Here is a 17,406-nt window from a genome sequence, read left to right as displayed (position 1 = left end):
CTAAACCATTTTAAACCCATTTAACATTTTCATTCCACTTCTGCACTAATTTCAGTTGGTATGTCACAAATCAACCCCTCCAAAAGAAACTTAAAAAAAACAGTGAAGTTTGAAGACAAAATATGACAAACTTCAAGGGGTGTAAATAACTTTGCAAGGCAACTCTGTAAAAGTGAAGCACCAGAAGTATTCCCTAATTTTACCAAAGTTTGCATTCACTGCTTTTACAGGTTTTGCAGAGGCATTCAACAAAAGTAACATTTTGTGCTGTCAAAGTCATTGTACGTTGTCAAGCTGCTGTACAACTCTCCAAGGTAGAACCCTTTAGATTACATTTGCACAGACAGCAATAAAAAAGAGAAAAAAATATCTAAAAGACCCTGAGAGTTTAGGTTGAATACAGAACTCTAATTACAGTTTATCATTGGAAATAAAGATTTGATGCAGATTAATCGTAAAGCTTCTCTAAATGTATGCATCTTTAACAGCTATCTTTGGTGTGCTATTATTTTACAAATTATATATTGTCTAACAAAAACTGTCTGTCTGCAGCTGCATTTTAGCAGACACTCTTGGTGCTTCAAAGAAAACAGGAGAACCAAGATTGTGGTGGCATCCAGAGGAAAGACTGGTTTAACAAACTAATTCAACCTCAGTTATTTTAAAACTTTTTTTGATCTCACCATTTCACCTGGAATACCTGGAAGTCCCTGAAAAAAACATATTAAATTAATTTCAGAGTCAGATATAGTAATGATGATGTTTTTATTTTACTTTATTTTGTTGTTATTTCTGAATCTAGTTACCCGCAGACCAGCTGAACCTGGAGGTCCAGTCCGTCCTGGCCGTCCAGGCAACCCGGGGATACCGTCTGTTCCAGGAGATCCCTACAAATCAAGCACATGTATCTATAAACACACGCCACACTTTAACATTAAGAATCAATAAAGTGTAACTATTTTATAAGTCTGATATGATTACAAGCGTGCATCGCATTTGATGCGCTCCAGATTTAAAGAGTGCATGCACACTGGGATCAAGAGTGTGGCATTTACTTTGTTCTCTGCTAGAGATATAAAAATACATGGTGGTGCTTAGGTGTTTTGGTTCTTACCTTCTCTCCCCTTTCTCCTTTGGATGATATGAACGGATCAAACTGTCCGGGGCTTTGCCTTAATTTCTATAAAAAAAAAAAAAAATCATTGATGTCATGCTGAAATAAATGAGGTTTGAAAAATGCAAAGAAATAGTAAATATCAGGAAAAGCTATTAAATACAAAAGGTAGTCATACCAGACCTCCGAGCCCAAAACCATCCCCCTGAAATAAAGAAGAAAAAAAATTAGATGAAAACAAAAATGTAACAATATAAAATACTGGATTGTGTCAGGTAACTCACCTTTTCCCCTTTCTGACCCTATTGAGACATATAATTGGAATTATTATGAGTGGCAAACCTTACAAACACAGAAGAATGTTTAATTTTTTGAATCGGTGAGGTGGACACACCTTGACACACTGTGAGGCGCAGGGACCTGAAGGCTTATTCATCTCCTCTGGGTCTTCGGTCGGAGTGTCTAACTGAGCGAACTGAGCATGAAAATGACAAGGAGAGAGCACAATACTAACCATCCAATGGATTCTAATGGCATAGAAGCCTTTTCATGGACATTGGATTTCCCTCTGCATTCATCTCCTCTATGCGCCGCTCTGACGTCAAAATGAATTCGAGAACAGTGACGCGTTTGCTCCTGCTGAGCTATTGTTTGGGAGTTTGAAGATGAACCGAATGTGTCTTCTTCCACATGAATAACTCCCATCTTTGCACTCATTGGATTTCTGTACAATCTTGTATTTGTTCAAAGACTCATACATACAATGAAATAACATCAAATCCACGAGAGGGAGAGAGAAAAAGGTTTTAAGTTCCAATTTTTTGCAACAATGCAAACAATGCATTGTTGCATTGTTTTTCTTTTGTGTGTGCAGGAAATATTTAAACTCCTTCCACCGCGTGTACTATGAGAAGTAGGGATGAAACTATTGAGGCAGTCTTTCCTTTTCTTACCTCATCCTGTAGTTTGAATTCAGAGAGAAGCGCCTCGCTGCAGATGCTTTGGATAAATTCTCTCTCTATGGAGGGGAAGTCATCAAAGGTCGGCGAGTAGAAGATATTGGTGTAGCTGCTGGGAGCAGCAATCTTTTTGAGCTCCTCCATGTCTGCGTTAGCAACTCCGACTGCTAATATGCTAACCCCTATAGAGGAATAGATGAAAACATCAGGTGCCATATACGACATAAAATGTCCCTGCAATTACTCAGGAAGTCATGCTTGAGCCCAATGTGTAACATTAAAATTTGCACATTTTCTATATTTAAAGATGTCTTTATGCTCCACTTCTGTAATCTAAAGGGTAATATTGATATGCTAATGCATTTTCTTTATAATATGTCATTAAACAATAGGGTTAACACATTTAGTGCGGCTAACAATGCTTTTATATTTCAGTCTTTTGAAGTGACACATTTTCAGTGCATTGCTGAAGTATAAATAAGCTCTGAAACTTTCCAAATGTATTGCATTATAGACAAAAATCAACGTATTGATGGGCACGGTGTGACAGATCAAAGCAAAACACCACATAATTGTGAAAATATATATTAAGTGACATATTTATTTATTTATTTTTACAATTAAAAATCTGAAAAGTGTGTCAGGGATTTTGATTCAACCCCTTTTACTCTGCTCGCCTAAAATAAAACCCAGTGCAACCGTTTGCCTTCAGAGCTCCCTTTATTAGCAAACAGTCACCTGTTTGTAATTTTACATAATGAATCCAGCTGTTCTATGAAGGCTTTGGAGGTTTTCTGCCAGTAGTTAACGAACAGCCTCACTGAGACCAAGTAACACATCACACAGTTAGAGGGGAGAGCTGTGTAGTAGCTACTACAATGATCCAGAGATGCAAAAAGCATATCTGCAAACCTACCAAGACATGGGCGTGCACCTTTATTGATTATTCAACTCAACTATCAGTTGTGAATCCACAAATCTTGCTTTTATGGACAAGTTGGAACAAGAAAAACGTTTACCAGCCAGCAGAAGATGCCCTGGAAACATGAGACTAAAGTTGACCTTGATGGCCTACATACTGTGTGGAAGAAAATGACCACTGCATACCACCTTGAAGACTTCATCCCCACTGGGAAACACTGAGATGCAAACATCGTGCCGTAGGGATGCTTCTCTACGGCAGAGAGAGGAAAGACAGATGGAGCTAACTAGTGAGTTACCCCTGGAAGAAAACCTGCCATAAACTGGGGAGGTGGTTCAAGTTCCAGCTGGAAAATGACCATAAATGTGCCGCCATGCTTCAAGTCAAAGTATATATTGATTTGTTTGAATGGCCCAATCAAAGATCAAACCTAAATCCAAGTCAGAATCTGTGGCAACGCTTGGAAAATTGATTTTCAGGAATGTCCTCAATAGAATCTGACTCAATTCAAGCTACTCTGCAATGAATGATGGTCAATATCTAGATGTGCAACTCTGGTAGAAACATTCCTCATAAGAAGGCTGCAACTGCAGCAGAAGGTGGTTCTTTGACTTACGGGGCCTGAATACAAATGTTCACCACATTTGGAAATCCCTCCCCGGTATGCACTACTTTGTGTTGGCCTATCATAGATCATTTGAAAATAAAAATGTATTTTACTGGTTTTAGGTGTTTTATTGTGTAGGTTTTCTTTTTTTGTACTGTCTTTGTTGAAAACCAAACACAGAAACTACTTTTTAAACACTTTGTAATCACAGAACTTAAAAGGAATGCCTTTTTCCAAAAGGTCATGTGAATTTTTTCCGGCTCTAATCACATTTTAGTGATGGTAGTAAAGGCTCTTTGGGTGTTAAAGTTTGCTGACCCATGATCTAAGCTGTCAGGGCAGGACCAAAAAAAAAATACATGTTGGTTTGTGACATTGGCACAGCGGCTTCAGATTGGTTACTGAAGCTCACCTAAAGCCCGTGCAATCCTGGAAGGTGGCGTCACATCATCCTGGGCCCGGCCATCTGTGATCAGAACCAGAACGTGGGACACATCTGGTCTCATCCCCAAAGACTCCTTGAACAGCTCCTGCAGAACATAGCTGATACCTTTTCCTGGAGATAAAAAAAAAAAACACAACACACGTGTAATTCAAACAACCCCTAATTCCAACAAGTTGACATTTTTTTGTTTAAATAAACACATTTCTTTATTTAGCCATTTTATTTTCCTTTTCTAAAGTAAATCTCATCTAATTGTGTCTGCAGAAAGTTTAGATGCATCCACATCATAGCATCAAAGTTGATGTGCTATGACAGGGAGAGCTTGAATGAAGCACTTTTAAAAGAAATTAATTTGATGACAGGTGGCAGACAGAGAAAAACAGTTGACGTTTGAGTGGGTTCAGCTAACCTGTTCTGGTGTTGCCACCTTGATAGCGCAGCCCTCTGATAGCCCTGAGCACCGAGTTTCTGTCTTTGAAGTCGCTTAGATTGAACTCAATGCGAGGCTCATCGCTGTAGTGAACCACGGCTACCTGAAAGAAAACAAAGGGGGGGAAATGCACATCGTCAGCGCGCTGGCTTTGTGATGTAAAAGCGCTGATTGGACGATCATGAGAGGCTAATTAGTTGATACATTTTTTTTGGTTAGGCTTGCTTCTGCTATTTTCTGCCGTGCCAATTACAAACCAAGTAGCCGGGTACTTTTATTTGGCCAATTTTTCAGCCGGATCATGTCCAATTGTTAAAGAAGACCATAAAGAAGACTATTAATCCTGACCAAGGAAATTAGGAAACTAATTTTGTGAACAATTATCAGTAAAAATAACAAATAAAAGTTATACAGAGTAAAAGCCAGGCTTGAATTTGGATATAAAAAATTCTTGCAGCTAATGTGATGAAAGTGTACATGTGAGGCTAAATTCGCAGCACCTCATCAAGCCAACAGAGGAGAGCAGAAGGCCGTTTCCACCGAGCAACAGACCTGCGTGCCGTGTGAGCCGACGACGGGGAAGTAAGTGGCCACTCGGAACATGAAGTCTTTCATCTTGGCAAAGTTGTTAACGCCGATGCTCGAGGACTCATCCACCAAGAAGACTATGTCGGCTTTGCTCTTCCCACACACTGACGCAACAGAGGAGACACGGCCTAAAACACAGATCTTAGGTATTCTCGCATGAAGCAGACCTGCAGCAGCCTTTCTAGAATACCTGGCTGCGGTGGGGCTGTCGGCTTTGCGGTAGCCGTGGTTAGTCTCAGGGATGGGACTGCAGCCGCCTTGGCTTCAGTGACGCTGGGCCGGGCTGGAGGCCTTTCAGGCGATTTGGTTGGCGGGGCAGCGGTGGGGGATTCAGGGGTCCTGGCGGTTGGTTGAGCAATGGTTGCTTTGACGGTGAAGACAGCGTGGGGGCCAGCTGTGACCCGAGGGGAGGTCGGGGCCACAGTGGCTGGAACAGACTGGTCTGGTTTCACAGGATCATTCTGCCCTACTGAAAAGCATAGTCATAACCTTAGCTGTAAAATGTACTGAATCAAAAAAGTACATGCTAATAACATGCTAATAACACACTTTCCAGCTTATAGAAAATCTAAAACTCCGACAGTCAGTATAACAAAACTCTGACATCAAATCCGGATGAAATACACAAGTTAAAGGGTAACACTTTACAGTAAGGTAAACATCATTTGGTTAACTACTAGGGAACTAATCATGTACCAGTTAAAGAGTGCAATAAATACCAAAAAAAACAAAAGAAAAAAGAATTTAATCAAAAACATCGGGTAAAAATCTTAAATACATAGATTTAATTGGAAATTCATGTGCAGTGAAAAAAGGATGTGATTGTTGGCAATTTTGTCTCATCAGTTATTTGTTTAAAACATATTTTTCTTCCAGGGTGAAACAATCCAGAATGCAATTCAATATATTTTTTTTAAATGTTTGGGTGTCTAAGTTTAGGTTTCCTGTGAATTTCCTTCAGTTGAGGAGGATCAAAGTTACAAGGGTTCATATATGTCTGTACTCTGTACATATTTTGTGAAATGTCTTTTAAACATGTTAAGTCTGATCAGCATTTTTTTTTCTCACCATCTATAAGCTTATGTCATATCATAAGCACTTAGGTCAACATTGTTTATCAGCACTGAGGTAAGGAATTCATTCCAGGAGCTCAATAATAGTCACCTTCTCCTGTGTAAGTTTTTGGGGGTGTTAGGGATAATTTTCCTATGTGAACACCCAATTATGACAAACTTTTGGTCATCCGACCCAAACGATCACCCTTTAGATGAAAAAAAAGAAATGGTTAAAATGCTCAGGAACAACCAAAGCCCAAAACTCCCATTGAACTGCCTGAACATCAGTGTCACCATCTACCTTGGGGAAAATTTGTTTAGCGGTGATTAAATGAAAGTGCCAGTTTCAAAGTTAACCCTTTCAAGCTTGACTGACTATAGCAGGTGCCCACATAGAGGGACGAGTCAAACTGCTTCTGGAGAAAAGGTTTATGACCAGAGGGCAGAAAGTTTGAGCTTTTAGGCCACAGTGGAGAGATGAATGTTCAGAGCAGTCAAGGCTTTAATACCAAAGAATGCTTCAACTTTCAAGCATGATGGTGGTAGCTTCATGCTTTTTAACTGAATAGCATAAAACAAGTGGGATATTGAAGGTGGAGGAATACCTACAAATTCTCTAACTTCTTAAATTAACAACATTTTTGTTAAAATTTGACTGCAAGATCTTCTATTAATATCAGGGGAGCTTAAAAATACCCCAGACCAACACGCATGTATTGAAGAATTGCCATAAACCAATAATTTACACATTTTTCATTATTCAACTTGTTACAAATAAATTGAATAATCATATAAAGACTATCAAAAATCATGGTGTTTATTCTTTTAAATATAAAATATTACAGTGTTAAATCAAAACCATGTTTTGTATGTTTTACTAAACTGTCATGAAGTCATGTTTTATTCTTCAATCTTCAGGATTCATTCAGGAGAAATGTTTGTGCATTTCTAAATAAACAGTGCTTAATGAGAAAAATATGGAGATTAGAACATAAATGAACAGATATATAGAGTATATATATATTGTATACAAGCCTAAAATGCATTAAAAGATCTAAGACAGAGCTTGATAGATGCTTGATCAAGAATTTCTTGTAAAGTCTTACATATTCTGTGATACACGGTGCTTATTGGTCCCTCCACCTCTCCATACAAAGGTCTGATGGAGAAAATGTACGTTCTGCCATACTGCAGGTCACTGATCTTATAGGATGAGAAGGCAGGGCCCAGGGTTTCTGTTTTTGTCTCCAACACTAAAAACAACACATTTAAGAAGGAATTAGTGATTTTTTTTCCTCAAGAAATTAATACAGTGTTATTATATGGTGGTCTGCTAAATCCAATCATTTTTAAAGATATGACACTACTTTTTACAAGAAATTAAAGTCTGTGTGGACTTTTATTAAGAAATGTCACCAAAGACTACATTATCCTTGTGTCAAAATTCAGCATGCAGGGTCTTTGGCAAAAACTGTTGAGAAATCATCTCCCTTGATATTAAAACTACATTGCTAAACTTCTCATGATTAAATCTGCATTCTATATTTAAGAGGAACGTAATTTCACTTGTCGGGTTGACTGAAATTTGCAGGAACGATCCAAAAACAAATGTTTATTGTCGACACACGGACCTGAAATGTGCCTCCAAGAGAGAAGATACCCAGAGACCCCTGCTACGCGTGTCCAGTTCAGAACGGTGCTGCTCTCGGTTGTGTTCAGGGCAGCAAACCCCTCCACCTTTGGGAGATCCACTAAAGCAAAAAACGTACAAAACCAACACAAGTTAAATATGTGAAGATGACAAAAGTCCAAATGTTACACACTTACTTATTCAAATCATTTATCATGTCCCTGCTGATACAATCTACTCCATATTTAAAATCTGCAAAACTGCATCGTGGGGATGAGGGGCACAGCGTACCAATAAACTACAAAACTCTGATCACTGCAATGGGAACAGAGGACTCACGAGTTCGCGCTGTGACCAGGACCGGGCTTCCCTCCCTGCTACCAACTACTGGGGCAACCTGGATCTTATAAGCCGAGCTCTCGCGAAGTTTGTCCACGGTGAAGGTGGCGGAAGCAGCGGGTACCACGTGGGACTTCTCATTACCCCCTGGTGCAGAAAATAATTAGAATCCAGCATGCAGAGGATATAAAAGTGTGAAACAACACTGCTGTGAACACTTACACGGTTGAAACTCTAACATGATGAGGCACAAGAGACTAGAATGTGAATATTTATATGAATCTATTAGGCAAAAATGGAAGTGCTAGCGTGTTTTAATTGAAAACAGGGATCATTTTATGTTATGTGAAGCTGAGCAACTGTGTGTCTACATATATTATATACTCTACTAATTAGTAGACAAATTAGTTTAGTTAAGTTGCCTCTTACCAAGAAAGGGGATCCAGGAAATTTTGTATCCTGAAACTCCGGGTGTTTTCTTCCAGGACAGGGTGAAGGAATTTACCCCAATGTCCACGACTTTTAGCTCCCTCACTGGCTGGATTGGCTCCGACTCCGACGCCGCAGCTGAAAACAGTCAAATATGTACATCTGAATTCAAACTCTCATCAAATCTTTTTTAACTAAACCCCTAAAAGATTTTTTGTTCAGATTTTTGTCACTAATAAAGGCTGTTGAGAGGCCCTTAAAATCCAGACCACAAAAGTACGATTTTCAAGGACAAAAACCCATGTGGACGAAGGGCTGCACAGAAATCCTCTGCTCCCCTTACGTACATGTAAGCTGAGACAAGGAGATATCTGGTCCCTCCGAGTTGCCGTACACTGCACAGATGGTAATAATGTAAGTGGACTGTGGGTTGAGATCCTCAATCTGGTGGGACAGGACACTTCGGTCCAGATACTGGAACTGTGGTTTGCTATCGCCTGTAAGCACAGACACAGTCGCATGTGGGAAATAAACATATACTTAGATAAAAGACACACTGAGGACTGTAAGAAAGACAAATGTGAGGTTAGGTGACTCACCAGTATACCAAGAAAGTTTGTACTCTGTGGCTCCAACAATGGGACTCCACTCCACAGCTATAGAGGTACTCGTGTAGGACGTCACCTTGAGGTTGGACACATAACCTAAAGGAGCTGAGAAACCAAAGGAGCAACCATTAGCACATGATAAACAACAATAACAAGTAAATTAATTCAATGGCATTTTTAAAATTAATTATATTTTGCTTATTTTGGTCCAGCAGTTTCATCGAGCGTCGCAGCAACTTAAGGCACCATAGATAAAATGCAATTTTAGACTTTCGGGATTTGCTGTTGGAAGCTAAAAGCAGTGAACACAAAATATAAAACGAACAAATGATTCACGGAAAAGGGGTGAGGGTGTAACCGGAATAAATTAAAAAACAAGGCAACCAGGAATCATGGGAATGCTATAGGATGCAGGTATGAGTGAAGGACACAGGATTATTACTAAGGTAAGAATCTAAGCTAACACACAAGGGACAGAGCACAAGAAAGATATAAGAATCTCAAAGCAAAGGAGTGAACTGTGTGTGAAGCACCATAAGTGGCAAAAATCGCCAACTCAAGATATTCTGAACACAAACAACTAAGAAACAAAACAAACACACATGGATCACGAAAATGATCACTTCTGTTTCCGCTGCTGTCTCTTTAAGGGTTCATGAAAGATCAAGTTTGCTCTAATTCATAATCAAACTGGGGGGAAAAAAAACATACAGAATTTGTTATTATTTGCTGGAAGACTGTCAGATGAGTCGAGTGGGCGGTATCATAGGAATATGTTGCATGAGGTATTTATGTGGACAAAACATGAAGTGCAGAATAATGTAGAGTTTACTGGCAAAGTAACACCTAAGCCATCCTTAAAATTGGAGGAGGGTCACACCAACATTTAAAATCAGCTAGATCTTGAATGGGTTCTTCAAGATCTTTGATAAGTTCTCTTTGGTGCCTCAAGAGCTCGGTGCGTTCCCAATCAGGCATGAGGGAGCGTGAGTGTCCAGACTTTTTTGAACAATGATTAAAACCTCCAAGAGGAGCTCAGATTGTGGTGGCTACATATCTGGTTCTGCTGTGCTGCACGGAGAAGCCTGGTGGCCCAATCCTTGACTGATCATCCAACAATCTTAATACTTGTAACCAGGCAAGCAGTGTTACAACACTTTCAGCGGTGTAGATCAGGATGTGCTGCCCTCCGTATGAAGTAGAGTTCCCAGCTGAAACTCTGGAGCATACTTCCACAGGCTTCAAATTTGTACATGTATATACAGAGAGACCCAGGAAAAGTGTTTCCAAGACTAAGCTCAGATGCAAAATGCGTTTGTCAAAGTGATTTTCATGTGTGGGATTCCTTGCGCCTGCACTCACCCAGATATGCACACTGTTACCTGTGGCCAGTTTAAACAAGTTAGCAAAATCTTCTGATCAGCCACAATAGATGCAGACGAATTACTCACAAGTTCTAAAGGTCGCAGAGATGCCCGGCCCGACGACAGACCCAAACAGCACGTACAGCGTCAGGACGTATTCTGTATCGTGGGCTACGTTCTTCAGCTTGTATTCTGTGGTGCTGCTGTTCAAAGCCAACTGCCTTGGGCGATCTCGTCCAGCAAATTCTAAAAATGAGAGAAGTATTTTCGTTTTTCCTTCAACTACAATGTCCCCAAGTGAGTTTCTTCCCTCCCGTTTGGCCTCATACGAGACTCCTCTGCTATAATCCCACCCCCCCAATATTTAAATTTCTTCACTAGATGCTGGCAGGCTATATTGGCCCAAGTGTTGCATGTAGATATAAATGTGGGTTTTTATATTCATTATATTCACCAGTGCCTGCAGCCACAGCAAACTCCTTTTTATTTTTCCAGTTCTTAAGTACTGTTGACTTTTTTCAAAGTTCTTTTCACATTAATAAGGGAAAGATGCAAGAGAATGTTGAACTTTGTGCTTTATTCTTACTAAACATATTCAGGGGCTGAATGCTGCAGCTTGGGAATGCACAATTAACCTTAAAGCACTAAAGGTGTGTCTTACCTGGGGTGGGACCCCATGCCAGCCTGTACCCTGTGGCCCCTGGGACGCTGTTCCACGACACAACAGCTGAGCTGGTGCTTACAGCGGAGACCTTCAGAGTCTGAACAGCACTGCTTTCCACTGCAAAAAGGAGACACAGAAATGACAGGAATAACTAAATACAAGTAATCTTAGTGTTTGGAGACTACTGAATTTAAAGAAGATAATGAAAATTTACCAAACTACTAATGGTTATTTTCCTGGCATCTAGTTAATACATTATTTGTCATGCTAAATTACCTAAAACTGGAAAAAACTTAGTCTGATTCAATGTCTTGCATTGAAAACCTTTTTGTATCCCTTATTTAGTCTTTATAAATGTGGTTAAACATCTGGTTTTAAAAGTATATTACGACTGTCGCTGACCTTTCTCTCATTCGGATGCTAACTATCTATTCAAATGCTAACAAACAGAAAGCAAACTAAGAATTTCAGATCCTATTATTGGGAGTGAAAAAAAATCCACTTTTGCTTCCAAAACAAAAAGCAGTGAATGACTGAGAGCATCATGCAAACCTAACTCCTGTAACATCTGATACGTTGCATAACCGTTTTTACATGTTTTGACTTTGCTGGTGATGACGGGCCCCTCGATGTCTCCAAAGATGGGGTTGATGGTGACCGTGTACTCAGAGCCAGCGTGCAGGCCCTGGATCATGTAGAAGTTGAAGGTATCGCCAAGGTTGATGTTCTCTATATGGCCATCTGCAGGACAGAGAGAGAAGAAAAATCATTCCAGAAAAAAAAAGAGTGTTGTTTTGTCAGAGGTACAGCAGACCATGTGCATCTCTGCTCCCTGAAGAAAATAGTTTGGTCCCGTACCTGGAGATGCCCACGTCAGACGGTATCCCGTTGCCCCCTTGACTGATGCCCACCTGGCTTGGACGGTGTCTGTAGTGGCATTCTGGACCAGGAACTGCTTAACCGGTACCAATTTCACTGTTAAAGACATTACAAGGATGTACAAGCAGTCGCATTTTCAAGTTAATGCACCATTTGATTCACAATTCCTACAACAACAACACACAAAAATTAAACATCATCCAGGAAAATTGCTCATCAACTAGAATTCATCCTAAAAATATAGCCTTCTAATCCTCTCCAGTCAAACTGGTAGAGGTGTCACCTTCGTAATCAGTCGCTGAGATCTCCTAAGAGGATGGGCTTCAATCCCACCGGCAGACTGTTTTTAGAGCAACATCCCCCTACTGTGGAAATGTTGAGCTACTACAGAGTGGGGTATATTTTCTTGCAATAAATCTATGAAGTCAACTATAATCTCTTTGGAGATTCCCTGACTTTCAACAATTAAGCCAAAAATACTTAAGCCTTTTTGGACATCCTTAATTTGTTTGTTTCCACAAACAGATTTTATTTCAACATGACAAACCTACATGTTTTTCCCACTAATGACACCGGTTCACTCGGTCCCTCGGGGTAAACGGCGTAGATACTGATGGTGTACTTCTTATCTTCCTCCAGGCTGTCAATCACGTGAGAAGAGACGTCTCCAGGAAGCAGCTGCTCGTATGTTAATCCGGGTCTGTTGGCTGAGGAGCGTTGGGAAAAAAATGCAAAACAATCGTCGTGTCAAACACAGTTTTCATGCAGTGTCAGGTTTGTCAGGTTACATCCAAAAACCTTACTGCATCTCATTTTGTTTAACTTGCACCGATATTCAACCCCCTTTACTCCTTTGGACAGGAATGAAATCCAATCCAATCCAACCAAGCCTTCAGTCGGCACCTGATCAGCCAAGAGACTCCAGCCGGGAGCAATTTAATCTCTGTATAAATCCGGCTGTTCTGTGAAACTCCTCAGAGGTTTATTAGAGAACATAAGAGAACAAATGGCACCATGAAGACCAAGGAATACAGCACACTGAGAAAGACATGTTTAAAGAACGGTTAGGATACAATGTCTGAATATCTAAAGCGTTGACTATCTCATGGAGCACTGTTTAACCCTTCAAACCCAAAAAAAAAAGGAAAGATCAAGGCAAACCTGCAAACTAACCAAGAAATGGATGTCCATCTGAGCTGACAGGCTTAGCAGGCAGAGTATTGTTTAAAAAAATGCAGCCAAGAGGCCCATTGTAATACTGGAGGAGCTGCAAAAATCCAAAGCCAAAATGGAGAATCAGTTTGCAGGGCCATTAGTTGTCCTGCAAACCACGTTGTCTGGCTTTTCTGGAAGGGTGGCCATTGCTAAAAGACGTCTAAAAAACGTCCCTGTTTGCAGTTAGCCCCAAGTCACGTAAGGGACAGGGCAAACATGAGGAAGAAGGTGCTCTGATCAAAATGAAACTTTATTTTGACAGTAGAGGGACAGGAACGCCAAACATAGCTGATAGGAAGATTGAGCCAAACATGGGGCAAAGATAAACAAAGGGGCTAGAGATTGAATTCAAGAAGCAGGGGAAAAAAAACTAGTCAGAGCTAAAACAGAATAAATGGAATCAAAGCATTTTAATGCATTAAAATGACCCAGTCAAAGCTGGGGAAATAAATCCAAATGAGAATCTGAGGAAAGACGTAGATAGATTGTCACATACACTCTCAAATCATTCTGGTTGACTTGTAATTAACAAAAGAAATCTCAGTTTAATGATGTGCAGAGCTGGTAGAACCATTCCCCCAAAGGACTGCAGCGAAAGAAGGCCGTGGGTGATTATATATATAAAACAAGATTTCCCTTCCACTTTATAGTTATATACTCCTGTCTGTGTCTCATACAATTCCAATAAAATACTCTCACGGTTGTGGTTGTAACGGGACATCATGTGAAAACATGAAAACGTTTTGAAGGCATTGTTTCACAAGTACTGTCGCCATGCAAACTGTTAAGCCAGTAATAATGGCCGATGTCAACTTACACCTCGGTATAAAGATCTTAAAACCATTGAGCTTTCCCAGGGGAGCCGTCCAACCCAGGCGTAGAGAGAACAGACCCTCCTCGATGACGCGGAAGTTTGCCACTTTGGGCAACGAAGCTACAGGACAAAAGTGCATAGCTTAGAGAAATGCTGTACGGATTTAAAAAACAAAACAAAACAATAAAAGCTCTAAATGTATCAATATGCATGGTGAAAAACAGCACCCACTTGTTTTCACTGTGACTGTTTCAGAATTGCCAATGAGGTTTGGGTAGATGGCATAGAGGGTGAGGGAATACTCCTTCTTTGGGCCGAGCTCCGTCACGATGGCGGTGTTCACATCTGCCTTCAAATCCAGCTGTTGCATAGACAGGGATGATCAGTGAAAAACGAATCAAAGGAGGACAGATCTGGAAGAGCAAAAGAGCATCAGAGGACGTGGAGAGCTATCAAAGGAAAGACAAGCGTAATATCCAGAGGCAGTGCAATTATTAGAGAAAGGTCTGTATACATAATTTATCATGAATGCATTTTTTTTTTTAAAACCGCAGGGGATTTTATGGTTTGCCAGCTTCTTCTAAATTCTTTTGAAAGCGCAATGTTAATTTGACAAAGTTAATTATTCTTTTTCTGGAATACACACGTGTATTGATAAATATGCATATATAAGTAACACGTTATCTGTACTGACTCCGTCAGTAAGGGTCATGACACATTTGTCACCTAGAGCTCCAGAGTTTCCCAAAGTCAGAGTTTCAAAAGTAAGATAGGAAGGCAAGAAATAGGGGATAGTACACAGCAAAAAGTAAAAATAAGTAAAGTTAGCTAGAAATAAGTGCATTTGTCCTTAATATGAGAAGGTTAGTTAGATTGTCTGCCAATTGAATGAGCATTTTGGACCATAAAATAATAGATTATAAATAAGATAATGGAGTTGCTTTTTTTATCATTTTGAATGCAAAAGATCTGATTGCATTGGCAAGTTGTCTTACTTACCTGTCCTAAATCAAGGGCAAACACACTTATTTCAAGACAAATATGCGTCCTTTTATCCCTCTTTTTGCAATAAGGTTGGAACAATGGACAGAAGATAAAGAAAAGGGAACAAGGAAAGGATGCTAAAAAGAAAGAAAAGGAACAAATTCATCTAATATATGTAGAAGGAAGAAGGAATGACATCAGAAAGAAAAGACAACATTAAGAACTAGAGGCGGAAAGCAAGGAAAGAAAAAAATGACAAAGCATGAAGGCAGGAGAGACATAAAAAAGGACAACATTTAAACAATAGGACAGGGAATAAAGTCTAGCAATACAATTTTTTCTCAGATTTTTCTAACACTGGAAAATACTGCAATTCAAGGTTTTCTAGGTTGTTCTATTTGTGGCCCTTATGACTTACTTGTTTTTAAGGGTTTCATGCTAGGATGATAGATGTAAAAGTTATAGGAATCCCAGTAGGAAGTTTTAGAATAAAGGACAACTTTAGCCTGCATAGAAGCAATATGTTGATTTCTATGCAGGAAAATGGTCCAGATGCCTTGGTATCTGTTCATATTCATGTGATGTCTGTGCTGAAGTCACATCTTTGGTCTAAAAGTGGGTTTGCACCATCCATTGTCCAGCCTTACGCCTATAGAAACGGGCATCCTGGTAACCCCTCACCTGCCTCTGCTGGTGGAGGAGCAGTTGTCCCTTGGAGCTGAGAGGTGTGATCAGGAGACGATATCCAGTGACATCCCCTGTAGCCTGGCTCCATGTAAGCCTGAGGGAGCTGTGAGCCAACTCACTCACCTGCAGGTCTCTGGGACCCACCACATGCTCTTTAACTAGAGGTCAGCAGAAACACACACAGAGAGATAAGACAGAGAAGGGAGGGACTATGGAGATATGGGAGATAGTCTTGGCATACAAGAGGATTTTCCAGCTAAAATGTAGAAATTAATGTCTACTTTTTGTCACATCAGCCAAAGTCTAGATTATTATAAAACTGGAGTTCCTTGCATTCAGAAACTGAAAACCTGTGGCTCAGCCGCAAAGTTACAGAGACATGACCATTCATTTAAACGGACAGACAGGACAAGAAGAGCATTAATCACAGAAACAGCAAACAGGCCAATGGTTACTCTGGAGAAGCTGCAGCGATCCACAGCTCAGGTAGGAAAATCTTTAGGGCAGTGGTTCCTGACTCTGACCCTCATTATGTCTCTGTTGCAGCTCACCTGATTAAAATGATTGCATGACTTCCTCTGCATGTCATCAGGGACTGCAAAGGCCCTTTTTTTATCATCTTTTTATTTAAGTCAGGTGCGTGGCAGAAAGGAGACACCTAAAACACGCAGGACAGGGTACTTGAGGACCAGGACTGGGAACCACTTATTTAGGGGAATCATGTCTGGTTGAAAATTCACACTTAACATCCACCTAAACACAAGGCCTCCAGGGTAAAACGCGGTTATTTTAGCATCATCGTGCTTTTTTTTTTCAGCAGGAACAGGGCAGATGGCCAAGGTTGATGGAAAGATGGAAGGAGCTAAATACAGGGCTATCCTGGAAGAAAACCTGTTGGAGGCTAAAAACGGATACAGGGTTCACCTTCCAGTTAGATAACAGCCCTAACTTACACCCAACGCGACGAGGATGAGCTTTAGATCAAAGCAAATGTGTTAAATCAGCCCACTCAAATCTGGACTAGTCTGTGCCAAGATGTTATAACTGATGCTCTGCGTCCTCCATATATAATGGAGCTAGAGCTGCATGCAAAGAGAAATCTGTAAATGTTTTCAAAGCTGGTGCAGACATACCCTAAAAGACTAGCAGCTATGATTGCAGTAAAAGGGGATTCTACAAAGTATTGACTCAGGCCATGGTTTAAAAAAAATGCATCTTATACTTTCCAATCATGTGCTACTTGGTTCATCATTTGAAGTTTGTGGCAGTAAAGTTACAAAATGTAGACAAAAGTCCAACAGGTACAATCTCCGCCGCAGCTCACCGTGTGCAGAGACAAATAGAAGCACTAGTAGTATCTGGGGAAAGCCTACCTGGCTGGGTGGTCTTTACGGGTCGTGGCGGTTCAGAAGCGCTGAAACATAATCTCCGGGACAGTTTGGGAAGGAGAGTTACCAGGAGAGGGAAATCGGCACATTGCAAGAGATGCTCCTCAAAGGGCTCAGACACAATCCTTCTCAGCTCTGACGCATCAGCTCCTCTTACACCTTCATAACAAAAAGGAGAATGGGAAGAGATGTGAAACACAGATTCAGGTACAGATATTTATAATCGAGTCAACTCGGCAGATTTGATTTCAGTGAATCGACACCAAAAAGAGTGAGGGGAAGCTT

The 17,406-nt window shown here is 40.4% G+C and overlaps 1 protein-coding gene across 7 annotated transcripts in view; it reads right to left on the bottom strand.

Moving 5' to 3' along the window:
- Nucleotides 1-17,406, bottom strand: part of col7a1l (collagen type VII alpha 1-like) — a 94,809-nt gene that overhangs the window by 62,026 nt on the left and 15,377 nt on the right. For 6 of the 7 annotated variants that reach the window (XM_036148854.1, XM_036148853.1, XM_036148858.1 and 3 more), the window contains 26 exons: nt 17,107-17,280; nt 15,728-15,891; nt 14,294-14,423; nt 14,066-14,182; nt 12,585-12,740; nt 12,013-12,129; nt 11,749-11,895; nt 11,152-11,271; nt 10,578-10,736; nt 9,118-9,231; nt 8,866-9,015; nt 8,519-8,656; nt 8,090-8,236; nt 7,752-7,871; nt 7,227-7,373; nt 5,256-5,534; nt 5,030-5,169; nt 4,457-4,580; nt 4,015-4,158; nt 2,068-2,255; nt 1,509-1,589; nt 1,399-1,416; nt 1,293-1,319; nt 1,115-1,180; nt 807-887; nt 684-710 (listed from right to left, as the gene is read on the bottom strand). In XM_036148854.1, the coding sequence (XP_036004747.1) occupies nt 684-710; nt 807-887; nt 1,115-1,180; nt 1,293-1,319; nt 1,399-1,416; nt 1,509-1,589; nt 2,068-2,255; nt 4,015-4,158; nt 4,457-4,580; nt 5,030-5,169; nt 5,256-5,534; nt 7,227-7,373; nt 7,752-7,871; nt 8,090-8,236; nt 8,519-8,656; nt 8,866-9,015; nt 9,118-9,231; nt 10,578-10,736; nt 11,152-11,271; nt 11,749-11,895; nt 12,013-12,129; nt 12,585-12,740; nt 14,066-14,182; nt 14,294-14,423; nt 15,728-15,891; nt 17,107-17,280 (3,275 nt within the window). The remainder of the gene's footprint in view (nt 1-683; nt 711-806; nt 888-1,114; nt 1,181-1,292; nt 1,320-1,398; nt 1,417-1,508; nt 1,590-2,067; nt 2,256-4,014; nt 4,159-4,456; nt 4,581-5,029; nt 5,170-5,255; nt 5,535-7,226; nt 7,374-7,751; nt 7,872-8,089; nt 8,237-8,518; nt 8,657-8,865; nt 9,016-9,117; nt 9,232-10,577; nt 10,737-11,151; nt 11,272-11,748; nt 11,896-12,012; nt 12,130-12,584; nt 12,741-14,065; nt 14,183-14,293; nt 14,424-15,727; nt 15,892-17,106; nt 17,281-17,406) is intronic. The other variant, XM_036148855.1, reaches the window with a different exon arrangement.

The sequence above is a fragment of the Fundulus heteroclitus genome, chromosome 17, assembly GCF_011125445.2.
Source record: "Fundulus heteroclitus isolate FHET01 chromosome 17, MU-UCD_Fhet_4.1, whole genome shotgun sequence".
In the NCBI taxonomy this organism is placed as follows: domain Eukaryota; kingdom Metazoa; phylum Chordata; class Actinopteri; order Cyprinodontiformes; family Fundulidae; genus Fundulus; species Fundulus heteroclitus.
Note: the sequence above shows the minus strand (reverse complement) of the source record. Positions and strands in the feature narration are given on the sequence as shown.